General features: G+C 57.3%; 1 protein-coding gene across 4 annotated transcripts in view; it reads left to right on the plus strand.

The window, feature by feature from the left end:
* Window positions 1-25,126, plus strand: part of SLC6A9 (solute carrier family 6 member 9) — a 34,400-nt gene that overhangs the window by 5,397 nt on the left and 3,877 nt on the right. The window contains exons 2-12 of one of the 4 annotated variants that reach the window (XM_070404922.1): window positions 491-606; window positions 14,243-14,399; window positions 15,042-15,173; window positions 15,541-15,811; window positions 21,304-21,436; window positions 21,670-21,804; window positions 21,885-21,988; window positions 22,384-22,621; window positions 22,693-22,827; window positions 22,933-23,032; window positions 23,121-23,221. In XM_070404922.1, coding sequence (XP_070261023.1) covers window positions 577-606; window positions 14,243-14,399; window positions 15,042-15,173; window positions 15,541-15,811; window positions 21,304-21,436; window positions 21,670-21,804; window positions 21,885-21,988; window positions 22,384-22,621; window positions 22,693-22,827; window positions 22,933-23,032; window positions 23,121-23,221 — 1,536 coding nt within the window. In that variant the 5' untranslated portion in view covers window positions 491-576. Of the gene's footprint in view, window positions 1-490; window positions 607-8,168; window positions 8,326-14,242; window positions 14,400-15,041; window positions 15,174-15,540; window positions 15,812-21,303; window positions 21,437-21,669; window positions 21,805-21,884; window positions 21,989-22,383; window positions 22,622-22,692; window positions 22,828-22,932; window positions 23,033-23,120; window positions 23,222-25,126 lie in introns of those variants that run through there. The other 3 variants (XM_070404924.1, XM_070404921.1, XM_070404923.1) reach the window with 3 other exon arrangements.

A 25,126-nucleotide genomic window follows, 5' to 3' on the forward strand; every position in this document is an offset into this window, starting at 1 on the left:
AAGTTAGTGACATAACAACAAGCCCAGCCGCCCCGGAGCCCAAGCTGAGTGGCATCAAGCTGAGGAAAGACCGTCCTGGCTGCTGAGTGTGCTGATCCAAGCTGACCCCTCTTCAGGGAAAAGGTTGAAGCCGTCCACAGACGATGAAAGAATTGGACCCTGTCCAGTTTTCTGTTCTTTTGTCTTTTATAGAATTGGGCATCTGGAGAGTCAAAAATAGACTTTTGCCCCTTGGGACAAGAAGCCTGGAGACGAAGGGATGCAGGGGAAGGGTCGGGAGAAGAGCTAGGGAGGAGCTGATCCAGGGTCATCGAGAAAGGAGCAAGATGAGCAGCGCCTGGCGAGGGGTGGCCAGGGTCGGAGGGAGGGAGGCCTGCCAGCTCGTGGTCTGGGCCCTGTACTACCTGCTCTGGAGAGCCCTGAGGGCCACACAGGCCCTGCCCTGGTGCTGCCTGCGTGGCTCAGTCCTCACTCTGTGCTCTCTCCACAGCTCTTGAGGTCTGTGGCCTGAAAGGTGCTAGAAGCAGAACCTGTGATTGCGGCCTGGGACTCCAGAGCCCGAAACCCACTGCCACCATGGTGGGAAAAGGTGCCAAAGGGATGCTGGTGAGTACGGGGACCAGACTGCAGGGAGCAGGGGAACATGAGCACCACCCCTCTGGGGCCTTCTGCCAGCTGCTTGCCGTATGGCAGGAAAGCCTAGGAGGCTCCGTAGGGCCCAAGTCTGCCACTGCCAGGGGTCCTGCGTGCTCAGGTTGTCCCAGGCACTGGTAGGCAGCCCTTCGCCTGGCTGGTTAGTTGGCACCACAGCTCCAAACCCACCCGTAGCAGGGCAGATTCTGCCATGGAGCCCGCGAGGAGGCAGGAGGCCCACTTCCGGTCCTTTCACCAGCGACACCCTGGAGAAGGCTGTGGATCATCCTGCTGGGAGGACAGCAGAACCACTGGGCTGTCCTGGGGCTGGGACACTCCCACCCCTACCCCACCCCCACCATCACCCCATGCTCTGCCTCCCACAGGGAGTGTTTAGTATGTGCTGATCAAGGGGTCCTCTGGCCCTGGCTGGTTTTTCTGTACTTCTACTCTGAAAAATAACAAAGAATATTTCGCTTAAGTCCTCTCCTGAGGCCTCTCAGAAAACTTCCCTCTCCCCCGTCCCCAAGCCATGGTCCTTCCTGGCCCACTGCCCCAGAGCACAGGAGAGGTGGTGGTGAGGTGCCTTGAGAAGCAGAGGGGGAGAGCAGAGACTGGTGAGGGCTTCCGCTCACGCTGATGGGCCGAGGAGGGTGGTACTGGCAGCAGGAACCAGGGAAGAGATGCCAGGTCCTACCCCAAGGCAGTGCTTGTATTTCTTCTCTCCTGGGATCTTGCCTCAGGGACAAGCTAGACTGGGGCGCTGTCCCGGGAGGGAGCTAGTGACTGAGCATGGCCCCTCCCTTAGTGCCTCCCTTTCCCACATCAATTCCTTCTGCTGCTTTTCTCATTCAGTTGAGTATTGATAGACCGAGGGTCTGTGCTGAGCCTTCCCAAAACAAGCCATCTGTCACCAAAGATTTCTGGGAGTCAACCAATCTGGTCCAAAGGAATGGCTAGGTGGTGTGCTAAGAAGCATCCAGACCTGCAGATAATTGTTGAGTTTACTAGAGGCCCGATGCACAAAATTCATGCAAGAGTAGGCCTTCCTTCCCCCGGCTGCCTGCCGGCACCTGTTTCCCTCTGGCACCCAGGACCCGGGCTTCCCTCACTGCCCAGGCTTCTTCCGGAAGGATGTCCGGTCTAATTAGCATATTATGCTTTTATTATTATAGATTTGGGCCAAACTGACAAAAATTGCTGGGAAGAGAAACCTCAATGGGTGGAAAAAATATTCTGGAGAATAGCAGTTTTGCAGCTTATTTTATACATTATCACCAAAGGAGGTGATGTAAGGGGGGTTACATGAAAGTCATTGGTGATAGATTAGGGAGGTGGAGAAGCAAAGCAGACGGGATAAAGAGTAAAACAGAGTGAGCACAGGATAGTTAACCATTAACATTTACAGCCCACAGAGATGGTGTTTGGGAATCCGTGGTCTTGTGCTCTGTGTGGATGGATGTGCCCTGAGGGGCCTGGGAAAGGGGATGACTCTGACATTTCAAGGGTATGTTAGCTCAGTCACAAAAAGACAATGGACAGGCTCACTTAAGGTCAAGATTCACCTTTGTCAAGGTGTGTGGGCACCAGGTGTTAGACCAGTGGCGTCAGATTGGACCTGGGTTCAGCAACCTCAGTACTTGAGTTCTGGTGAGGAAAGAATTCAGACCCAAGACTCAAACTCTATGAGAGCATTTTTATTTATAAAATCAGAGGTAGAAGAAGTAATTCATAGAAGAAATGGGCTGAGGAAAGTGAGGAAGGTAATGGCAATGCACCTGGGGTGGGAGGAGGCAAGGTGTAGGCTTGCTCCTGGGAGGGAGAGCCACTGGGTCCTCTGTCTTCGGGGTTTTAAGGGAGGAGAGGGTAGGGGAAGATCTCAATAGAATATTCAGCAGCTTTCCAGGTGTGTCCTTTCAGGGTCTGGGTCTCCACTGATGATTGGTGAGTGCCAGAGCAGGGGGTCATTACCCAGCGCAGGTGGTCCTGAGGTCAGCCTTGGCATTGCTTGTCTGGTTTCGTTGCTTTTCTGGACCTGGAGCTGAAATACACCTGAGGCCTAGATGCTATCTCTAGGGAGGAAAGGTCACCTTGGTGGTGAGATCTCATCCTACAATTGTCCTTTGCTAGGCATCCCAGGCTTCCCCCCCCCGCACCCCCCACTCTACCCCCCACCCCCCACCCCCCGCCGGTGGTGAGGTCTCATCCTACAATTGTCCTTTGCTAGGCATCCCAGGCTCCCCCCCCCCCCCCCCCCCCCGCCCTCCACCGTGGCCTTTTGTAATCTGGCCCATCATTCTTGCTCACCTCATGTCTGTCTAACTGCTTACCGCAAAGGAAGCTTTTAGTTAGGAATTTTTAAAATATATATATTTTTATTGATTTCAGAGAGGGAGAGAGAGATAGAAACATCAATGATGAGAGAGAATCACCGATTGGCTGCCTCCTGCATGCTCCACATGGGATCGAGCCTGCAACCCGGGCATATGCCCTTGACTGGAATCAAACCCAGGACCCTTCAGTCCGCAGGCCGACGCTCTATCCACTGAGCCAAACCAGCCAGGGCTAATTAGGAATTTTTATGTTCAGACCATTCTTATATGGTTACTTTCAGGCCTCCCCTGTGCTTGTCAGGTTTACTACGTGGCCCCTTTTCCGTCTACAGTGGTTCTGCTCCAGGCTCAGGGCCCTCCATCCTGCCCCTCAGGCCCGCTCTGGTCTAGTTCCCTCCTGGTTGGAACAAGTCTGAATGAACCAAGCTTCTGAAAGCATTTCTGAGCTACCCTGAACTCTGGGCGCTCAGCAATGGGCTGAGGTGGAGGCCTCCTACCTGAACACTTGCTAGGGGTGGGTTTTGTGACAGAACCAAGAAAGGCCTCCACTTTCCCAGAGAAGTCTGGGAATTGCCGTGGGCCTGTCTAGGAACTTGGAGATTCTGAGCCCCATGAAACCTAAGAAGCCCTCTGCGTACTCCCTGGCTGCCCTTCTTTCTCGGGAGTGACCCTGGGAGGACTGAGGCAATCGGGCAGGAGAGATGTGGGACTCACCATGGGCCGTAGGGAGCATGAATCACAATGTCCCAGAGCCCTTGCCAGAGCTGAGCTTCCCGGGGCTGCAGGCCAGCCTGCCTGTGGAAGGGAATGCTGCTCTGGGACTCCGTTCCCAGCACCAGGATGTGCCTAAAGATAGCTGGGGCTCGGTTTCCTCGTGCCCTCCGCCCTCTGACTTCTGCCCGCTGCTGCTTCGTTTCAGGCTCATAGCGTATGTCCCCTGGGCACCCCTGTGGTTGCTGAAATTCTATTCCTGCCTCTTTTTCAGTTCTGCTGGTGACCTTGGGCTACGCTATTTGTCTATTCTCGGGCCCTAGTTTGGAACTGAGGCCTCCTCCATGCAGTGCCTCTCTCTAGAATCAGCTTCTGAGGAGCGCCACCTCTGCTAGCTAGCCGAGGGAGCTGAGCAGCACTTTATTAGGTGCTGGTTCCCCTAAGGACACATGGCTAAGGATGCGCCTTTCAGACCTGCCCCTTCTCTGGATGTCATGGTGGGGCCGGACACAGGGCTCTGAGGGCTGTCCTGGTCAGTGGTTTCTGCTGTCATCTGTGGCCTGGTGCACAGGGAGTGGACCTCCCCGTGAGGAGGTGTCCTCATTTCCATCCACGTTTTTGTCTTTTGTTGGTGGTGGTGGTGGTGGTGATCTGAGGATGTTTTTCCTTTGATTTTTAGAGAGAGTGGAAGGGAGGGGGAGAGACCGAGAGAGAGAAACATCGATGTGAGAGAGACACATCAATTGGTTGTCTCCCACACGCGCCCTGAGCAGGGCTGGGGATCAAGCCTGCAACCGAGGTACGAGGTAGATGCCCTTGATCATAAGGGAACCCAGGACCCTTCAGTCTGCAGGCTGACGCTCTGTCCACTGAGCCAAACCAACTAGGGCTCCAGCCCCTTTTGCTCTAGGTTTGGGTGTGAGGACGTGGGACCGCTGGGTCTCTTCAGTGTCCACAGACATCCTGTGCCATCCTTGGAGCTTCTGCCTGGCTCTTCATGTGGCAAGTGCCCCATGGAGGAGCAAGCTGCTTCCTAGCACGTGCCCAGGCCCACATGCCTGCTGCACGTGTCCCAGCCCCCACTCCCAGCCCAGATGGTGTCTGCCAGGCCAGCTCAGCTGCCTCCCTCACGCCTCAGCAGCTCCCAGGACAGGGCCATGCAAGAACCCAGCTGGCCAGGGTGCCTCCAAGCCTGGGAGCAGCTGGGGTGCTTAGGGGCACTGGGGGGGTGGATGGGGCGGTCCTTCCATGGAGACCTCATAGAGACCTCATGCCTCTGTACACGTGGTGGTGGGGTGCTGACTGGGGCTCAGAGGACAGAGCTGGAGGAGCAAAGGCCAGGACAGAAGAGCCCCCCTGGGTCAGCTCTAACCCTGCTGCCTCGCACCAAGTACACAAGTTGGTGGCCCCAGGCCCTTCCCCGTTCATACAGTGTCTTGGGCAGCAGAGACCTTGGGGAGCCTCTTTGGTCTCTCCCCAGAACTCACTGGTTGCTTCTGTACTGGGACAAATAAGAGCAGAGTCACCCGGGCCAGGGCCCTAGATGCCAGAGCATCTAAATTCTCCCAGAAGGCTTTGCAAGCACCACAGCTTGCCTGGGTCTGCTCCACCCTGTTCTGCTTTGTCATGAGGGTTTGGATACCTCTTGTCTGCAGTATCCATCCCAGGGCCTGGTGCAGAGTGCACACTCACCCAGCCCAAGTCCCGGCATGTGGCAAGTGCTCCACTAGCATAGGCTTGGGCACTCCCTTGGTAGAAGGCTGTTGCCTACTAAGCACTCACCTAGCACGAGTCCCAGCATGTGGCAAGTGCTCAGCTAGTACTGCTTTGGCACACATTGGCGTTTCCTTAGTCAGAGCCTATCACACAGTAGGCACTCATCTAGCACAGTGCCAGGCACATAGTGGGTGCTCACCCTACTCAGGGCCAGCCATACATTGGGTCATCACCTGACAGAATTTGGCACATATGGGGTACTCACCCAGTGCAGGACTTAGCATACCACAGGGGCTCGCTGGCTTGGGGCTGATACATGGTGAATGCACTCTGGCACACAATGGGACTTGGCAGTATTGGACTTGGCACACAGTGGGCACTCTCGCAACACAGGTCCTGGCACAAAGTGAGTGCTTTCCTAGCGCAGACCTGGCATACTGTGTATTCTTCCATTGTTGGACTTGGCTCATAGTGAGCACTCTGCTAACACAGGTCCTGGCCCATAGTGGGTGCTTTCTTTATATAAGGCCTGGCACAGGAGGTGCTCTCCTAGCCAGGACAGCCTAGACGTCCAACTAGATGATCCTAGATGTGCAACTATCCTCCCCCCAGTGAAATGAACACTGTCTAGATCCGAAGGATAAGGCCTATCCTTCCTCAAGCTTCCTCTCTGGACCTAGGACCCTGCCCTCCCTTCCCCTTGGTCTCCTTCCCCTCCCCACCTGCCCTGAAACCCACCTGCCAGTCCTGTGCTCTCCTTCCCCTCATACAGCTTCCTTGAAGCTCTCCTCCCAAACCCCGGGGCTTCTCAGCCCTAACTCGGCAGCACCTTCCCTCAGACTCAACGGGGCACAACAAAGCCCCTAGACTCCTGGCCCCTCTGGAAGCCTGCCCACTCTTATTAAGAAAAGTCAGAGGTGGGGGTTGGGGAGCTGGCCTCCCTAAGTGGGGCTGGAGCAGCTGGATCCCACTAATGAGGCCTCATTACGGCCAGGGCCCAGCTGGGCTGCTGCCGCCTCCTGTCCCCATGGCCAGAGCCAGAGAAAGCCATCCAGCCAGGGCTGCCTGTTCTGGGCACCCAGCCCAGGCCAGGGCAGCTAGAGCCCAGAGCCCACCCTGGGTGGAAGTGAGCATTTGGGCATCATGGGTGACTGGGCCTTCCTGGAGCCAGTGGCCCAGCCAGGGCCTTGGCCCTCAGTCTGTGCCTGCAGGAAGTCAGTGGAGCATGTCTGGGGACCTGGCTGCATGAGGCTGGCCCAGTGAGTGGCTGAGTCCGTGGGGTCTGAGGCCATTCTTAGAATACTTGCTTGAGCCAAGGCCGGCCCACATCTTTTCCCCCCAAACTGGGGATTAAAATGTACCTACCTCAAGGGGTTGTTGGGAGGATTAAATGAGTTGATATGTATATAGTGTTTAGGACAATACTCATAGTAAGCACTTACTATGCGTTGTCTGTTACTATTGTTACTAATGCTCAGGAGCTTCAATAGTGAGTGGATATTATCCCCATTTTAGAGATGAGGAAACTAAGACCAGACATGGTAAGTGACCACATGTTGGTGAGAAACTGGCAGAGCTGGGGTTGAAACCCAGGCCTATATGACCCTAAAGCCTGTATCTCCTTTTTTTTTTTTTAATAAATACGTTTTTATTGGTTTTGAGAGAGGGAGGAAGAGAGAGTGAGAGAAACATTGATCAGCTGCCTCGTTCCTGCATGCCCCCCACTGGGCATGAGCCCTGACCGGAATTGAACCGGCAAACTCTAGGTGCATGGAATAATGCTCAACCAATTGCCACACCGGCCAGGGCAGCTGTGCCCGTTTTATTTCAGTGTCTTCGTGCCATGTTCCCTTTGGAGTTAACTACACTCACCAAACTCACAGGAAGGCTGTTCCTTACATCAGAATGCATTCATGCTTCCACTTGACGAATGTTTCCTAAGGTCCGGCCATGTGCCCGGCCCTCTGCCAGGCGAGGAATGTCCAAGAGCTACGCCTTCCCAGGACCAGAGCTCCCGTGCCCACCTTCCTGGCCCCTGGCCTGCGTGCTCACCATCAGCTGGAGACTGACCAGTGACTGTGGCCTCAGAGAAGAGGGTCTGAGGCACATCCCACCCCAGTCACAGCGACACCTGCTGGGCTCTGCCCGCCCACGCAGCACGCACTCCCAGAGCAGCACCTTGGTTCCGGGCAGCCCAGAACCAACCCCCAAGGGTCCTTATTCCACAGCCCCCTTTGTCTGGAGTCTGTGGTGACGCCCCTCCTAGCCAAGGCCATCTTCCCTCGGACAGGTGAAAGCACAGTTCCCACCGCCAGGCACATTCTCCTACAAAGATGCCTTATCACCTCGGCTAGTTGGGGACCCCCAGGTCTGGGGCAGGAAGACAGCCCCAGGGCCTAGCAGCCCCAGCCCCCACCACTCTAAGAGGTCTGAGATACTTTGGATGTGCCTGACCACCCTACCGGGAGCCCACCAAATGCCAGGCCTAGGGGCTCAGAAGCATCTGAGCCCCAAGGCCCAGCTCTGGGCGAGAAGTGCGCCGCCCTCTCGCTCTCTCCTGAGCTCGCTCTGCCTCACTCTGTGGTTGTGAGAGAGAGAGTGTGTGTGTGTTTTGTTCCAATAACTTGCTGGGAACAAGAGAAAAACACAACAAGCCCCATGCCTCACTCTAGCTCTGGAGCACCCTCGCTGGGCTGCATGGGGACTGGCCGGAGGGGGAGGGCCAGGGGAGGGGTAGACCGAGCTCCGGGAGGAGATGAGGTGAAAGTAATTGCTGCTGCCCAGCCAGCAGTGGGAGAGGCAGGGGATGCGCAGTGTCGCCTGGAGCTGGCAGAGGTGTGAATGAGCGGTGGAGACACGCGTGCTCCTCTCCGAGTGCTCACCCGGGATGGCCGCGGCGCATGGACCTGTGGCCCCCTCCTCCCCAGAACAGGTCAGTCACCTTCCAGAAGGTCGAGCCCTGGTGCCAGGCAGTCTGGGAGGCTGGACTGGGGGTGGGGAGAGGGGCTGAGTGATCTGTGCCAGGGAGGGGCAGGCACAGCCAGCGGGCGAGACAGACACCAGCCAAAGTGACCCAGAAAGTTGCAACTGTGCAAAGGAGTGCAGGAAGAGTTAGCTGTGTGGTGGGGACACGGGGGAGGCAAGTGGGGGGTGTGAGGGCTCCCCCAGCCCAAGGACCTGCTGAGAATCTGCTCTGTGTATCAAAGCTGCATTGTCCAAGCTCCCGGGGAGACGGACCGGAGGTGCCCAGGAATTGTACTAATCAATACAGCCCCATTGTCTGCCACGGCAGTTACTCCTATGGGAGAGGGGGTGAGGGGCAGGGGACATGGTACATGGACTCGGTGGTGAGGGTGGGGGAGGGGACAGGGTGAAACTCGGCTGGAAGGTGAGACCCTATGGAGTGTTCACTGGTGCCCGGTAGGGTGGGTGCTGGCATGCCCTCATCCCTGGAAGTTAGGGATGGGCAGGGCTGTCAGGCACCATGGGGCTGATGGCAGCGAGGATAAGAGGACCAGGAAAGCCACCCGCCATCCTGTAGGGCATCCTAACTTGACCTTCAGGAGGCAAGAGAAGGAGTGTCCGCTGGAGAGGTGTGGGTCAGTTTGGGGAGAAGCATTATGCAGAGCTGCCCTCAAACCCCAGGACTACCAGGGTCCAACACCAAGGCCACTTCCACATGCCAGCCCACTGCCAACCAACTGGGGTGGAGACTGCCCACAGCTGCCGCCGCCTGGAGCAGGCTGCCGGGCTTCTCTGGGGCAGAGGTAGGGCCCACCCAATGCCCCCATTCCTGCTCCCCAAGGCCTGGAGCAGAGCCTGGCATGACTGAGAGGTGTGTCTTCCGTCTGCTGCTCCCCAAACTGGCAGGTCGCTCTCTGCCAATCATGGCCCCGGGATGAAATAGCACAAGGCATGTCCTTGCCCTCTCACCTGCTGTATGAGGCCTGGACTCTGGGGGGCTTGGAAGGGGGGTGCCTAGAGATTACCCTGAGGTTTTCCTTGAGGAAGGAGGCACTAATCGCCCCTGTGCCCTGATTGGCCTCAGGTAGATTTTCCCATGATCCTTCCTGCTCCTCGGGCTGCGGCCCTGACTCTCCCATGCATGGATAAGAGAGGCTGGAAGGCTCTGCCCCTGCAGGACAGGTGCTACCTGAGGGCCAGGCAGGCCCTGGACCGATGGGAGAGAACTTGGGGAGCAAGAAGCGAGGGGTGTCAGGAGGTCGCGGGCTCTTCTGAGGCCGCCGCAATTTACCGTAATGGCTGTTCTGCTTCAATTTCCCCCTGGGGCTCGGAGAAAGTTGCCAGTGATCTGGATTTGGCTCACGGTCAGTCTGGGATGTGAGGTCTTGCCCGCTCTCCTCCGTAAAGTTTGTCTTGGATGGACTACGTCCCATGAGCAAACCCTGGGTCTGCAGAGTCCCAAACAAGCAGCCTTCGGGGTCCCAGGGGGCCCGCCCAGCCAGGCCGCTCCAGGATTCCTGCGTCCTCCGAGAGCAGGAGGGGGAGCTCACAATTCACAAAAATATCCAGGGACGCGGAACCCGGAGGGCGGGAGTCGGGAGCCCGCGCAGGGGGCTGCGGCCCAGGCTGGAAACCTGGGTTCTCTGAGTCCTGCATGGAGAGAGGAGGGGTCCATCCTGTGGGGCTGGTCACCTCTGAGGGCAGCCTTTGTAGCTTTGTTTCCTCTTTCACACTTTCCTGTATTTTCTAAGTGTGTGTGTGTGTGTGTGTGTGTGTGTGTGTGTGTTAAGCTTATAATGCTTTCATAATCTGAAAGAAAAGCAATAACATTTTTTTAAGTCTAGAAAGCTAGTGGGAACTAATGGAAAACACAGGAGAGAGTCAGAAATAGCAAAATTCCAGGCAAGGCAGAACTACGCAGTGCTAGGTCTGCTGAGGTTGTCTAGTCTCTCCTGTGATTTCATAGGTAAGGCTGCTGAGATGCTGGGAGTGGAGCTGCCCTGCCCAGGGTCACTGGGGGAGCCGGCTTCAGAACGCCAGGTTCTAACCCCCAGTGCAGGGTCGGGCCCTGCCGAGCCCAGCGCACAGTGGGAGACCCGGATTCTGCCCTCAAAGCTGAACAGCCTTAATCCCAGAGGCTCATCTAGAGCAGGGAGTAAGCCGGGCAGAGGGCTATGTGAAGGATTTACGTAAGTGACTGCTGGGGGTGGGGGGCTGTTAACCCAAGATAGGTCCCAAGTCCTGTGCAGGGAGGACACTGCGGCCTCAATGCCGGTTTCTATGGGGAGGGGGCATCTGAGGGTCGCGTTAGAAAGAGCTCCGAAGCCTGCCTTCTGCCTGGCCTGGGGGAGCCCGCTTACAAGGCAGGGTAGTCCTCATCCTGGAGACCACCCACCAGGCCAATGTGGGGGAGTCGGGGAGGAGGGGAGGGGGCTGTCCAGGGAGTCTGGGGAAGAGGTGCCTGCCTGGAGGGGCCCCAGGCCACTATGGTTTAATTCACTTCCAAGGTGTGAGGAAGGGAGAGCAGTGAGGGGCAGACAGTGGGAGACGGTGACGGGCAGGAGCCCGGCCAGTTGGTGGGGGTGAGCTAGGATAGGCAGCCGGGCCATCAGTCTGGGTCACACCGTGAGCACAAAGGGGTTCTTTCGTGGGCAACTTCAGGGTGGGGGACCACGGCAGTGCCAGTTATTAGTAATATCAGTGATACAGCCGTCCACCCAGCAGATCCAAAAAATGAGAGGCCTAGTTTAGGGAAGATCATACAAGGCGCAAAAAACTATGTGGCCTTGAAAAAGGCTCACCAGCCAGGGACCTCACTGCCCAGGAAGGAAGTAGCAGGAAGTCCCCAGAGGGGGGCTGGAGAAGGAAGGGAACTAGACTTCCGGGAACCACCTATCCCCACCCTGTGCAATTTAGAGATCTCCTCCTCTGTGTTCTTGGACAAGGGTAGGCTAGCTGTGTCCTCCCCTGAGGACTGAGCCCTCACCAGCCATGACACCCGACCACTCCAGGTGGCTTGTGCTGGAACTGAAGTCAGGGGCCTAGCTGTGGGCAAGGCTCCCAAGGGGGGGCGGGGGGGGCACACAGTGCTGAGCTCCAGGACCAGGGAACGCCCCCCGGGACATGGGTGCTGCCTCTGCTGGGAGCTGCTGGCACCTCCTGCGGCGTGTCATTTTCCTGACCTCCAGCTCCTTCTGCACAGCTGACCCCTACTGCTGTGGGTAACTTCCCACCAGCGTGCAAGCCCCAGCTCCTCCCCCCCCCCAACCCCCCTCCCCCCGCCTGGTTCCAGGCCCCTGTCCTGGGGGCTCCAGCCACCCGGTGTGGCAGCCTGGTTAGCGCATGATCAGTTATGTGCTGCTCATTAACGGAGCACGCTGGCTCTCGAGGGCTCAGTCAAGCGGCTGCCTGTGGCGCGTGGCTGGGAGCATCACCACCCTCCGGTCCCATCCATGCCAGGGAGGGAGCAGACCGCAGAGATCTGTCTTTTCCTGCAGCACTTGGTTGTGGGGGCTGGAGCCAGGAGAAAGGCCTCAAACCGCAAGCCTTAGGGACCTTGGTGTCTGCCAGGGGCCTTACCCTCGCCTTGCCCATGAGGCCATCCTGGACACTCGGTTGTCTCTTTTACAGGCGTAACCGCTGCCCTGTGACCCCACCCACTTACTCTGCAGCTGCCACAATCCCCCATTGTGCCCCTAAGTAAACGAGCCTTGGACAGAATGGAACTGTTACTGTAGGTCAATGTATAGGAGCCTATTTGGCTGAGATTTATTAGGACATGAATGACCTACCCCAAGCAGGCCTCACACCCCCTGAAAAAATGCCCCTTGACCCTGCGGTATTGCTTAGGCCTGTCCCAAAGGAGGCTCTGGGAGGTGGTGACAAGCTTGGGCAGGAATCTGTGGGGCCTGTCACAGAGGGCACACTTGGGCTGTGAGCCACCGTCTCCCACGGCCAAACTGGCCTTCAAGCTTCTGCCTCAGGGTGGCCTTCCCTGGCCTCACCCCACCCCGGTCCTCCTTCATGCTCCTGCCACTTGAGAAATGCCCCTTGGTGGTCAGGTTGCAGTTGCATGTAAAACGTGGTTTTTTTTGTCGTCGATGGCTGACGCCTCACTAGATTCTGGCTCTGAGTGGGTGGGGTGTCTGTTTCTTGTTTGATGCCTAGTGCCTGGTGCGGGGCAGGCACACGGCAGGTGTTAGTAAATCTCCATGGTTGCACGAATGAATCAATAAATGAATGAACGCAGGCTGAAAGAAGTTGCTCCGGGTGCTTCTTGAAGGAGACCCCACAGCTCCTCAGGCTGTGCCCCAAAACTCCCAAGGGGGTGTGCGGGCCAGCGTCTCTGCTGGGGACAGTGCTGCATTAGGTCTGCAAGACAGTTGCTCCACAAGGGTGTCCACGGTGTGCAAGCCCAGAGGGACCCCATGTGCCCACGGTGGGAGCAAGGGGTGTGGGAGCAAGGGGTTCACAGCCGGGGCCTCCGCTGGGCGTGGGGCCCCTGGGTCTGCCTTCCCAGTGCCTGTCCCGAAGGCCCCGTCCCCCGGAGCCCTTCCTCCCTCTGCATTGTCAGTCAGTGTCAGGGTCCGCCAGCATTTCCCAGCACCGGCCTCTTTGTTTACTGGCTAACGGACGGTTGTCCTTGAATGCGTCCCTTTCAAGCCGAGGGTCAGCGTCACTGCCTGTTCTCCCTCAGAGGCCGAGCCGCTCTGTCTCTGGCCCTGGGTGTTCTCCAGGGACTCCTGTCTGTGTCTCTCCGGAGGAGAGCCCATCTCTACGAGGCGTCTCTGTCTGCTTTTCTGACGACACGTGGGGTCGCTGAGTCTCTTAGTGAGACCCCTTGGAGCCCCGAGGCTCCGGCTCAGGGTGGCTGGGGTTCCCACTCACCTGGGAGGCAGAAGGGGCATGGCTGGGAAAGAGCACATTCCCCCTTCGAAAGGGACTCGCAGCCTCTTCCAGCCCGGGTCCCAAAGGCGCCGCCAGCCGGGCCTGCAGCTCCCCAGGCAGGTCTGGCGTTGTCTTGGGGCAAATGCCCTCCTCGGCCCCTCCTGACCAGCCCCCTTGTGGGCAGGGCCCCTCTCAGCTCAGAGACCCCTTCCTGGAGTCATGCCCTCTGTCCCCTAGCAGAGTGACCTCCACGTCTGGTGTGGTGCCTACAACTCCGGGCTCCTCCCCCAGCCCCTGGCCGGCACCACCCAGCTCAGGTCAGCTTCCCCAGGGCCCCCTCCCCAGCCCCGGGCAATCGAGATGGCTCCACTGGGCTCCCCCGTCCTGAGTCCCAGGATGCCCTTCCCAGTTCTGGCCCAGCTCAGTTGCTTCCCCCCTTTCCCTGCCCCACAGCCCACCCAGTGCCCCCCGGAAAGACTTCAGCTGGGGGAGGGGTCCAGCATCCCGTCCTCTGCGGCCGCCTGTCCTGGGCAGCGTGCTCAGCCTGGCAATGTGGCGGCGGCGGGTGGGGGGGCCGTCTGGACACAGGCCCCTTTGTGCCCAGCCTGACTTGGCTGCTTGGTATGAAGCTCAGCTGCTCCAGGTCCTCACCCAGGGAGCAAAGGCAACGCTTGAGGGGCCGGGCTGGGGTGCTCCCTGCTCTCGCTGCTCTCAGTGTCTCACCTGGCAGTCACTGGCAGCAGCTCCTCAGGTGGGATGGTGCCCTGGAGCGGGTGCTCGGGGGCTGGGGAGGGAAGCCCCACTTGGCGCCCTCTGGCAGCCGCTCCTCCCTGCTCTCGCTTCTGCCAGGTCTGCTGTGGCTCCTGCCAGCAGAGACGAAGCCCAGTGTGGGGGGCGGGAGCTCGGATGGTCCATGGTGTCCCCGCTGGGGGAGGAGCAGAGGACCAGGCATGGAAGCAAATGCCTCGCTGATGGTAACTTCTTTCCTGTCCCCACAGAATGGTGCTGTGCCCAGCGAGGCCACCAAGAGAGAGCAGAACCTCAAACGGGGCAACTGGGGCAACCAGATCGAGTTTGTACTGACGAGCGTGGGCTATGCCGTGGGCCTGGGCAATGTCTGGCGCTTCCCATACCTCTGCTATCGCAACGGGGGAGGTACCCAGTGGGCACAGGGCAGGGACCACCCGCTTGGATAGCGCCCACTCACCAGGGCCCAGGCCAGCCGCCCCCCCCGCGCCCCCCCCCACCCCGCCCCGGTACAGACCTCACTCCCCACAGGCTGGCCTCCAACCCTGATCTCCTTCGGCCCCATCTCTGGCTTCAATGCCCTTTACCTAAGGCCCAGACCACCCTGACCCTGGCAGTCTGCCTTCTGGGCCTGCCCTGCCAGCCTGCTCCCTCGAGGTGAAGAGAGGTGGAGGAAAGCACCCCAACCTCCCCAGGTTCCCTGTTTTCTATCCCGTGTTTCAATAGCCGCCCCCACTCCCCCAAATAGATCAGGAACATTTGAGGATCCCAGCAATGAATGTTTATGAAATTGCTTGGCTAAGCCATCAAATCCCACCTCAACATGGCGCCCTGGGGCTTGGGTTCAGCTCAGAGCAGACTTTCTGGGAGCCTCTGACAAGATCAAAGATAGGCCGTGGGTCGTAGCCTCAGACCCCGGCTCCTGCTCAATGTGAGGCACACCCTCCTGGGGTCCTAGCCAATTACAGAGGTTCGGCTGTTGGGTTCCAAGCAGGAAGAGGGAGGGGTCCCCCCAGCCTGCCCCTGAGCCGCCCTCTCCCTGCCTGCCAGGCGCCTTCATGTTTCCCTACTTCATCATGCTGATATTCTGCGGGATCCCTCTCTTCTTCATGGAGCTCTCCTTCGGCCAGTTTGCAAGTCAGGGCTGCTTGGGGGTCTGGAGGATCAGCCCCATGTTCAAAGGTGAGGCCTGGGCTGGGTACACACACACACACACACACACACACACACACGGGCCTATGGGGGCTGTGCAGACTCACCCATCTGTACAAACACTGCCAATCCCTGTGGAGCCCTCATGCTGACCCCATGCCTCACATCAATGATAAGGCCATGGACACACGCTGGGATCCATGTTTGCTTGGCCTCCACCCTTCCCTCCTACTTACATGTATACACAAAACCCCTTCACCCCCCAGCTTGCCCTTGCCCATGCCCTGACCTGTCCCTTCTGTGGCCTTCCATGAAAGCCTGCCCCTTCGGCCCTTTAAAATGAACCTCGCCTCCTCCAGCTGATGTGTGAGGCTGCTGCTCTCCTGCCCTCCCCCAGGTGTGGGCTATGGCATGATGGTGGTGTCTACGTACATCGGCATCTACTACAATGTGGTCATCTGCATCGCCTTCTACTACTTCTTCTCGTCCATGACAAACGTGCTGCCCTGGACCTACTGCAATAACCCCTGGAACTCCCCCGACTGCGCCGGCGTGCTGGACGCCTCCAACCTCACCAATGGCTCCCAGCCTGCCGCCCTGCCCAGCAACCTTTCCCACCTGCTCAACCGCACCCTCCAGAGGACCAGCCCCAGCGAGGAGTATTGGAGGTGAGGCCCCCCTTGGACCTGGGCTGCAGGGACACCTGGTGCCAACCCTCGGCCCTCCCTCTCACCATCAGGCAACCGTCCGCAGCGTCGGTAGGGTGCCTGCCGCACGGTCAGCCCTCTGCTGGGCACCGAGTGAGGCAGAGGTGCATGAAGAGGTGCAAGGAGCTCACGGCCTGTTCCAAAGAGGCTGACGCACCAGAGAACATGGGGAGACGGGATGTTGAGTTGTGGTGTCCTTATGAGGTAGCAGTCAGGAGCGTCAGGGAAAAGGGGGATGGCTTCCTGGTGAGGAGGACAGTGCGAGCAAAGGCCCTGGGGCCCAGGTGGGCAACGGCTGGTCTTGAGCCTGAGGGGCACCTGTTCTGATGACAGTAACAAGTATGTGGGGAGCACATGGCCATGAGGTGGCCTAGGAGGGCGCACTGGCCTTCCTGGAGAACCTATGAGAATTAAGCTTAGATTTAATGCCGCAGAACACAAGGAGCCATGGAAGTTTCCTGAGCCTGGGGCTGTCACCCTAAAGCTGTGCTTAGGAAAGACAGGTCCCACTGTGCTCTGTGGTAATGGAGACCAGAGTCTCAGAGCTGCTGGAACACCTTGTCCCAATGGTGGCTGTAAGAACATCCCGGAGGAAATTCTCTATGTCAAGCTGGAGAACCTGTGGGCAGAAGGCTTTGGGTGCTGATGGGTAAGCCTCACTCATTCACTCTACAGATAGTCACTACATAGCCTGCCAGGCCTGTGTGCCCATGTGGTGTGAATGGCCTAGGGCTCCTGCCCTGAGAAGTTCGCTGTCCAGTGGGGAGACAGGAAGCTAATACACCACGAGCAGGTGCTTCATGCAGGAATGTGCAGGGGTGTGGTGGGGGCACGACAAGGTAGCGGTTTGAGGCTTTCTCCTCTAGGTCATGAGAGCCATAGGAGAGATGGCCAGGACCCCAGTGATACTCGAAGTCTTAGTAGATCCATATCCTCTAAGCCCAGTCCCAGAGCTCACACTCTCCAGGCCCAGCTTCCCATGCTGGGCTGTAGACATTCAAAGAGGGCCAAGAGGTTCACTACACTTGGGGGTTCGGGGTTCACTATGTAGACAACAGGGAAGACTCCGTCAATCACTGGACAGATCATTTCTTGAGCACCTGGCAGGTCCCGGGCCCTGCACTGGGAGGGGAGTCACACAGGCACTGCCTCATGGAGCTCACATCTGATGGGAGAACCAAGCAAATACGTACCCACTTCTGTGTTCTGCATTTTAGACATGGCGTGGACTGGGTGACTTGTCCTAGCCTTGGGGGCGAACCTCTCTAGAAGCTACCAGATGCACAAAGCCCCACCCACATCCCCCAGATGTTCCAGGAGAGCTTGCCATAGGGTGGCCTGCCAGGGATTCCCAGCCCAGTGGGGCCACCCAGGGCAAAGCTCTGGGGAATTTATCCAGTGCAATCAGAGGGGACGAAGAAAACTGGTTGGGGGGGGGGGGGGCGGGGTAGTTGAACTCTACTTCTCAGCCAGGGCTGGAGCCAGGCCTGCCCAGGGAGCTGCGATACCCGGCTGGAGTCCCTGCCAGCAGGATGGCTTCCAGATGCCCCCTCCTGGAGAACCTGGGAAAGTGACCCTTGAGAGGGCTGCCCAGGCTGGCTTCTAAAGGAAGAAAGAAGGGAGCACCCCTATTTGTTGGGCACCTACTATGTGCCAGGCATATCATCTCAGATAATACTATCCTCCCTGTTTTTCCGATTCTGAGGCCAGCATTCAGAGGTTAAGGAGCTAGGCAGCATTGCTGCATCAGGAAAATGCTCTGGGTCCCATCTGGCTCCTCTGTGCCTGGAGCCTGATGTTAATTAGGCCAACGCTACCCGGCAGGTGCTCTTGGTCCACACTCTCCAGCACCCCCTTGGAAAGCTGCATGATCTCATTGGAGCCCCACACAACCCTATTAGCCAGCTTGCGCAGATGTTATAAAATATTCCGATTTTACAAATGAGGAAAGCAAATCAAAAGGAAGATTAAACAACTTCTCTAAAGTGAGAGAAGCCCTGAGGGCAGATGTCTGAGCCCTTGTCAGCCTCTTGCTCACCCTTCTGGCCCACAGTCCTCCCTCTCCCACCTACTATTTAGTCTTGTTTTACCGTCCTCTGTGTGCTGGTCTGATTCCTGCTCAAAGCCCTAAGCTCGTGTCCAGGCCTTCTCACCCTGCAACCCCTGTTGCTACTCAGCACAGCACCCGACACCCAGTGGGACTCGGATCCCAGCACCCCCTCCCAGTGTCTTCATGGAGACTCTGGCGTCACACCGACCTCATTCAAATCCTGGCTCTGCCATTTACCAGCTGTGTGGCTCTGGGAAGTCATCAAGCCTCTCTAAGTCTTAGCTGTTCCTCTATTAAATGGGGATGCTTACAGCACCCACCTTATTGTAATAAAGATGAAATGAGACGATGCAGCAAAAATCACTAAGAACAGTAGGCACAATGATTGCTACTGCTGGGGATGCAAAGAAATAGACAAGATGGGGGGAGGGTGCGGGGGGAATAGACAAGTTTGTCCTATTCTCAGGTATTTACCATGTGGTTTGGGAAATTTAAAACTAATGCAGAATTAGTCCAGAGATATACTGCGTCAAGAACCAACTGGTAAATATGTTGGGTTCCCAGAGTTTTTAGGTTAAACATTTAATTTCAAAAGCACATGGTCCAAAATCAAAACCAAACCAAAAACCCAAAATGGTGCCATAAAAATAAAGGACGAATTCATTACTTGGCTCCCAAGTTAGCCTTCTAAACTCTTTAATCTCTAATATTGCAATTAAAAAATAGTATATAACACTGTCAGTTTAACATTTATAATTAAGGTTAAAAGTCTCTTGAACAAGAAATGATTTCTTTACTTTGAATGCTGGTGTTTGGAGTGAGGTGACTCCGTACTAGCTGCAGGACCCTCTGGCTAGTCTGGTGGGCGGAGCTTTTCAACACCCATGTGCCCTCCGTCAGGCCCGGCCTGGGCAGCCCGGAGTCCCCAGCCCAGTTCACTTCAGGTTTGAATCCCTTTGTCTGCTTACCCCCATGAGCCAAAAACATTTTTTTCTACCATGGTATGTGCCACAAAGGAAAAGTGGTCGGCAAACACTGCTGAAGGGGACCAGGAGCCCCTCCTTGGTGGTCCCACAGCTCCTGAACTTCTCCCATCCCACCCATGTCTTAGGTTCCTCCATCAACAAAGAGCCTGGAGAGGACCTAGCCCCGGGCCTGGCTCTGATGCCTGTTGAATGAACCATGGCAGTGGCAGGCCTTGGGCAGGAGAGGGAAGTGTTTGGACAGCGCCCTCTGCAGGTCACTGTGTGAAAGGGCGACCTGGGGGAAGATTGGAGGGAGAGAGGAAGTAGGCCAAGGTGCTTACAAGTCTAACAGGAAGACCCGCCAAGCAAATGTCAAATCCCATGGGGCAACATTGTCCCATGAGGTACAGAGTAACATCTCATCAAAAGGCATTTAGGCATTAAAAATGTCATGAGGTTTGAGAACTGGTCTGGGGGTTGGGCGGGGGACGGGAGGGAGGTGAAAATAGCTAAGAATGGGCTAAGCTGAGAGGTCCTAACTGTAAGAGGGGAAAGAAGGGAGCCTGTATTTACCTAAATTTATCTACAAATTATTCTGGGTTGGTGTTAATATACCCATTGTACAGATGAGGAAACTGAGGCTCAAGAGCTTGTCTCTTGCTCATCATTTGTAGCCTGGACAATTGTACCAACCACAGTTGTCCAGGTTTTCCTCCAGGTCTTCCCTTTTTACCTCCCAATTCTTTTACCACAATGTTCGTCCATTGATTCATTCAGCAAATATGTATTGAGCACTGCTGTGTACCAAACACTATGCTAAACACTGGGGGGTACATCAGTGAACAAAACAGTCAAAAACCCCTGCCTTCATAGAGGGAAGATGACAAACAAAATAAATAGGTAAATTTTATAGTATAACGGAAGGAGACATGTGCTGCAGAGGAAATTATAGCAAAGAAGTGGGTAAGGAGTGCGGGGCTGGGGCCAGGGCTGCAATTTTAAGCAGGGTAGCTAGAAAAGGCCGCTTGGCAAAGAGGACCCCTGAGTAAAGATCCGAAGGAAGTGAGAAAGGAGGGAGCCATGTTGACAAACCCAGCTGCATAATGTGTGGGCCCAGTGCAAAATGAAAATATGAGGCTCCTTCAAATGTATTAAGAATTTCAAGATGGCAATGGTAGAACGTTAAACTAAGCACTAGGCCTTTTAAAACGTAGGGTCCTGTGTCACTGCACAGGCCACATACCTATGTGAACATGTGAATATTGGGAAAAGAACATTTCAGACAGAAGCAACAGTATGTGCAAAGGTCCTGAGGTGGGGGCAAGCCTAGCATGGTTAAGGAACAAGGAGCCCAATGCAGCTGGAGCAGCGAGCAAGGTGGAGAGCAGATGAGGAGATCAGAGAGATGGCAGATAAGGGGCAATGGATCACTTAGGGCCTCATAACCCCTGGAAGGACTTTAGCTTTTCCATGGCCAGAGATGGAAGCTGCTGCAAGGTTTTAAACCAAGAAGAGACTCTTGGAGTGCTCTTACAAACACCTGTCAGAGGCTCCCACTGCCCTCAGGATAAAATTCAAACTTAGCCTTGACTTCATGGCTTCATATGCTCTGGTGTCTTCGCCTTCTCTACCGACAAGCCCAAGCTGGGCCATGCTGTTTCAGGACCCCCTGTCTTGCCATGTGCTCTTTCCTCAGCATGGCATGCACTTCCACTTCTCTTCACCCACCTCCTCCCCATTCCTCAAGCCTTAGCTCAAACCTCACCTCTTCTGAGAAGCCTTCCAGCGTGCTCCTGCCCATAGGGTTGAGATGCCCCTCCTGGCGGTGCCCACATGCCTGATCCAGGTCTGTATGCCCAGCACCTAGCACAGGGCCTGACAAACAAATGTCCAGGTGATTGAAAGGGCACCGCTAGCGTGGCATTGAGGCCACATAGACCCATGCATATGCAGGCGAGGCATCGGGCCGGTGTGCTCCTGAGCCTGCAGTCTACTCAGCGTTCGGCTGCCTCCCTCGGTTCATCAGAGATGGAGGAGACTAATGTAAATGAAGAGGTCACAGAAGGCTTCCAGGAGGAGGTGACGCCTGATAGGATGTATCTAGTCTGGAGGAGAGGGCATTCTGGAGGGAGAAATGTACACCTGGGGTGGGCCTGAGTGGGGACAGAGAGACCTCCACACCCCAGGGACTGAGGAGGTCTGGCCCAGGCCTGGAGCGTGGCTTCTAGGGGCCTTTGGGGGTCCTGGGAGAGGCTGCAAGCAGTGGACTCCCTGGGGACAGCAGGCAGGGAGCTGGGCCCCCACGGTGGCTCCTGTCTCACGAGCGGGCTCCTAGTACCTTGTGAGAAAGACGGGAGCTGCCGGGCGGGGCCTGGGCCTTGGGAATGTGTTGCTGGGCGTTGGGGCTGCTGCTCAATGCAGAGTCTCCCCTTCCCCAGGCTCTACGTGCTGAAGCTGTCCGACGACATCGGGAACTTTGGGGAGGTGAGGCTGCCCCTCCTCGGCTGCCTCTGTGTCTCCTGGGTGGTCGTGTTCCTCTGCCTCATCCGAGGGGTCAAGTCTTCAGGGAAAGTAAGTGCCTCCCCTGCCAGGGTCTCAGGGTCTGTGCCCCCAGGAAGGCCCTGCCTCCCCTGCCTGGCTGTGTGTGTGTGTGTGTGTGTGTGTGTGTGTGTGCAGGGGGGTGATGAAGGGCCATGGGAGGGATGAGTGGTGGTTGAGGGGGGTGGGGGGGTGAAAGCAGGTGGGGGCGGGGGCGGGCACGGCGGGAAGAGCCCAGAGGAGCGCAGCGGGCCTGTCTTGCGCAGGTGGTGTACTTCACGGCCACATTTCCCTACGTGGTGCTGACCATCCTGTTCGTCCGCGGCGTGACCCTGGAAGGAGCCTTCACAGGCATCATGTACTACCTGACCCCACAGTGGGACAAGATTCTGGAGGCCAAGGTGGGGTGTCGCGGGCCACCTGGAAGGGACGGGGAGGGGCAGAGAGGCGCCTGCCTCTGACCACAGCTCCCTTTTCACAGGTGTGGGGGGACGCTGCCTCCCAGATCTTCTACTCCCTGGGCTGCGCGTGGGGAGGCCTCATCACCATGGCTTCCTACAACAAGTTCCACAACAACTGCTACCGGTGAGGCTCCTGCCAGCCCTGTGCCCATTCCCTGCCCTCTCTTCTCAGCCTGACCCCGGCTCCCCCAGGCCCACCAGATCCAGCACAGCCTCCTGGCCCACCAGGGCACTCCCTCCTACTCATGGCCTGGAGGTCCTGGGAACGCTGGGTCTGGATCAAGCCATCGGAGAACGGAGAGAGAACCTTGACAGGAGAGAGAAGAGGGGTGGGGACAGTGATGTCCCAGGGACCTGTGAGGACTCAGGAGCCTCGGGCCCACTTAACAAAGTCCAGAAAAGAGGTTGGGGACACCTCCATCCCTAGAACTTGCCCTGTCTCCAAGTCCTCTTCCGGCCCCAATCGGGCAGAGGGGAGCAAGCCGTATGCCCTGAATTGGCCTGTTCTCCTCCCACCAGGGATAGCGTCATCATCAGCATCACGAACTGTGCCACCAGCGTCTATGCTGGCTTTGTCATCTTCTCCATCCTGGGCTTCATGGCCAATCACCTGGGTGTGGACGTGTCCCGCGTGGCAGACCACGGCCCTGGCTTGGCCTTCGTGGCCTACCCAGAGGCCCTCACACTGCTGCCCATCTCCCCGCTCTGGTCCCTGCTCTTCTTCTTCATGCTCATCTTGCTGGGGCTGGGCACTCAGGTAGGTGGGGCGGATTGGGAAGGGGGGAAGGCGCAGAGCTCGGGCCCCTGCTCTGATGGCCGTCCCTACAGTTCTGCCTCCTAGAGACGCTGGTGACAGCCATTGTGGATGAGGTGGGGAACGAGTGGATCCTGCAGAAAAAGCCCTACGTGACCCTGGGCGTGGCCGTGGCTGGCTTCCTGCTGGGCATCCCCCTCACCAGCCAAGTAAGAACTGAGGGGGAGGCTGGGCTGGTGTTGCCAGGGTTCCAGGGGATACCGGGTCTGGGAACCTAGCCACAGACCCTGACTCGGCTGCCCGCTGGCCCGCAGGCAGGCATCTACTGGCTGCTGCTAATGGACAACTATGCGGCCAGCTTCTCCTTGGTCGTCATCTCCTGCATCATGTGTGTGTCCATCATGTACATCTACGGTAAGTGCCCAACCTTCCACGGCCTCCCGAGCCCCAGCCCCGGGCTGCCCACACGGTCCTGCCTGGCCACTGACGCCCCTCTCTCCAGGGCACGAGAACTACTTTCAGGACATCAAGATGATGCTGGGGTTCCCACCGCCCTTCTTCTTCCAGATCTGCTGGCGCTTCGTCTCTCCGGCCATTATCTTCGTAAGTTCCGGGGCTGACCTCTCCCTTATCCTGCTGCCTCTTGGCACGTGTCCTCGTGGGAACCAGCGCTCCCATAAGGGCTCCACACTCCGGCCATTGTAGTCTAAGGAGGTTAAGTAGAGTCAGACAGGCGTGCGGAGCTCAGAACCACCCTGGCCCTGGGCTTGAGTTCGGAAGGGAGCACAGAACCCTGAATCTGAGTGGAAAGGGACAGCAGTCCGGCAGCAGCTGAATCGGCCCTCCCTCCCTGGGTCCCCGGAAGGGCCTCAGGAACCATTATTGATATTGGTGGCAGCCTCTGTCTCCAACCCAACACAGCCCAGGTGCTCCAGGTGCCCGGGGTCCGTGGTGTGAATGCATGAGTGTCCCGGAAGCAGGCTGCGCCCGAGTCAGCTGTCAGCTCAGGATCAGGGGCAGCCTGTAAACCTTTCAGGCACTGCGGTGGGCTGACTTGGGAGAGGGAGGTCTTGGTTTCCACCAATACCCAGTACCTGGGAAACCCATCTGGGAGCTGAATTGGTGGCGAGAGCTCCCAACACTTTCTACACAGTTTATATATTAACTCACTAGAGGCCTGGTGCACAAATTTGTGCACCAGTGGGGTCGCTCGGCCTGCCTGCGGGATCAAGCCAAAACCGGCTCTCCGACATCCCCTGAGGGGTCCTGGATTGCAAGAGGGCACAGGCCAGGCTGAGGGACCCCACCAGTGCACAATCGGGGCCGGGGAGGGTTGTGGGAGGTTGACCAGCTGGGGAGAGATCGCAGGAGGGCTCCAGGGCATGTCCAGCCCGTCTCACTCAGTCTTGATCAGCTGGACCCCAGCAGCAAGCTAACCTACCAGTAGCAAGCAACTGAGTGGTCTTAGCATATTACACTTTGGTTGAACAGACAACCAGATGATCAGACACTTAGCATATTAGGCTTTTATTATATAGGATGAACTACAACTCTCCGAGGTATCTTTATGATCCCCACTTCACAGATGAGGAAACTGAGGCACGGAGATGTTAAGTAGTTGACCCAAGGTTACTCGCCAATAAGAGGCGGTGCCACTATCCTAAGCAGGTAGTCCAGTCTGGAGTCCGCGTGCTGGGCCAGCACCACCCTACACACCCCACCGGGAGGAGCTATTACTGCCTTTAGATTTTGCTGCTTTATGCTCAGGGTGGGAAGTGGGAGCAAGGGGTTTGATAGTGTAATGGTCACTCCACAGAGAAGAGGCAGGGCCATCTCTGAGTGACAGAGGGATCAGCCCAGGGGCGAGGGCAGTGTCCAGAGCCGTGCCCCTGTCACACCCGACTCCTCTGTGCCACAGGGAGCTCAGCATCGGGTTTTCACTTTGGCTCATGTTTCTGAACAAAAGGCCCCTGAGGGCTGAGGCCCCAGCACATGGGATGTGGGATTTTCCCTGAGCCTGGCACAGGCACCAGCTCTGGCCACTGGCCCAGCTTTGAAACAGGAGGAGCGGAAGTCTCCTGTAAGTGGTGAGAGGCCGGGAGGGCAGGCACTGCCGCCAAGCGCCGTGCCCTCTGGGGCCCAGGCCCTGCCTGAGGGGAGCTCATCCCCCACAGCTCCGAGGAGGCTGCCCCCCTGGGGAGAGAGCTGGAGCACCAGCCTAGGCAGGTCAGGGGGCAGGAAGGAGGTGGGCACAGAAAGGATCCACAGGGGCAGCCTCGGCCTGGGTCCAGGATCTTTGAGCCAGGCAAAGTGGGCAGCGTCCTCTCTGTGCACAGAAAGTCAGGCTGAAGTTAAAATATAAGGTGAGTAGCTCTAGCCGGTTTGGCTCAGTGGATAGAGCATCAGCCTGCAGACTGAAGGGTCCCGGGTTTGATTCCGGTCAAGGGCACATGCCCAGTGGGGGTGTGCAGGAGGCAGCTGATCAATGATTCTCTCTCCTCATTGATG

Source organism: Myotis yumanensis, unplaced genomic scaffold (assembly GCF_028538775.1).
Source record: "Myotis yumanensis isolate MYYU_CA2020_CCGP unplaced genomic scaffold, mMyoYum1.0.hap1 SCAF_2, whole genome shotgun sequence".
Lineage (NCBI taxonomy): Eukaryota > Metazoa > Chordata > Mammalia > Chiroptera > Vespertilionidae > Myotis > Myotis yumanensis.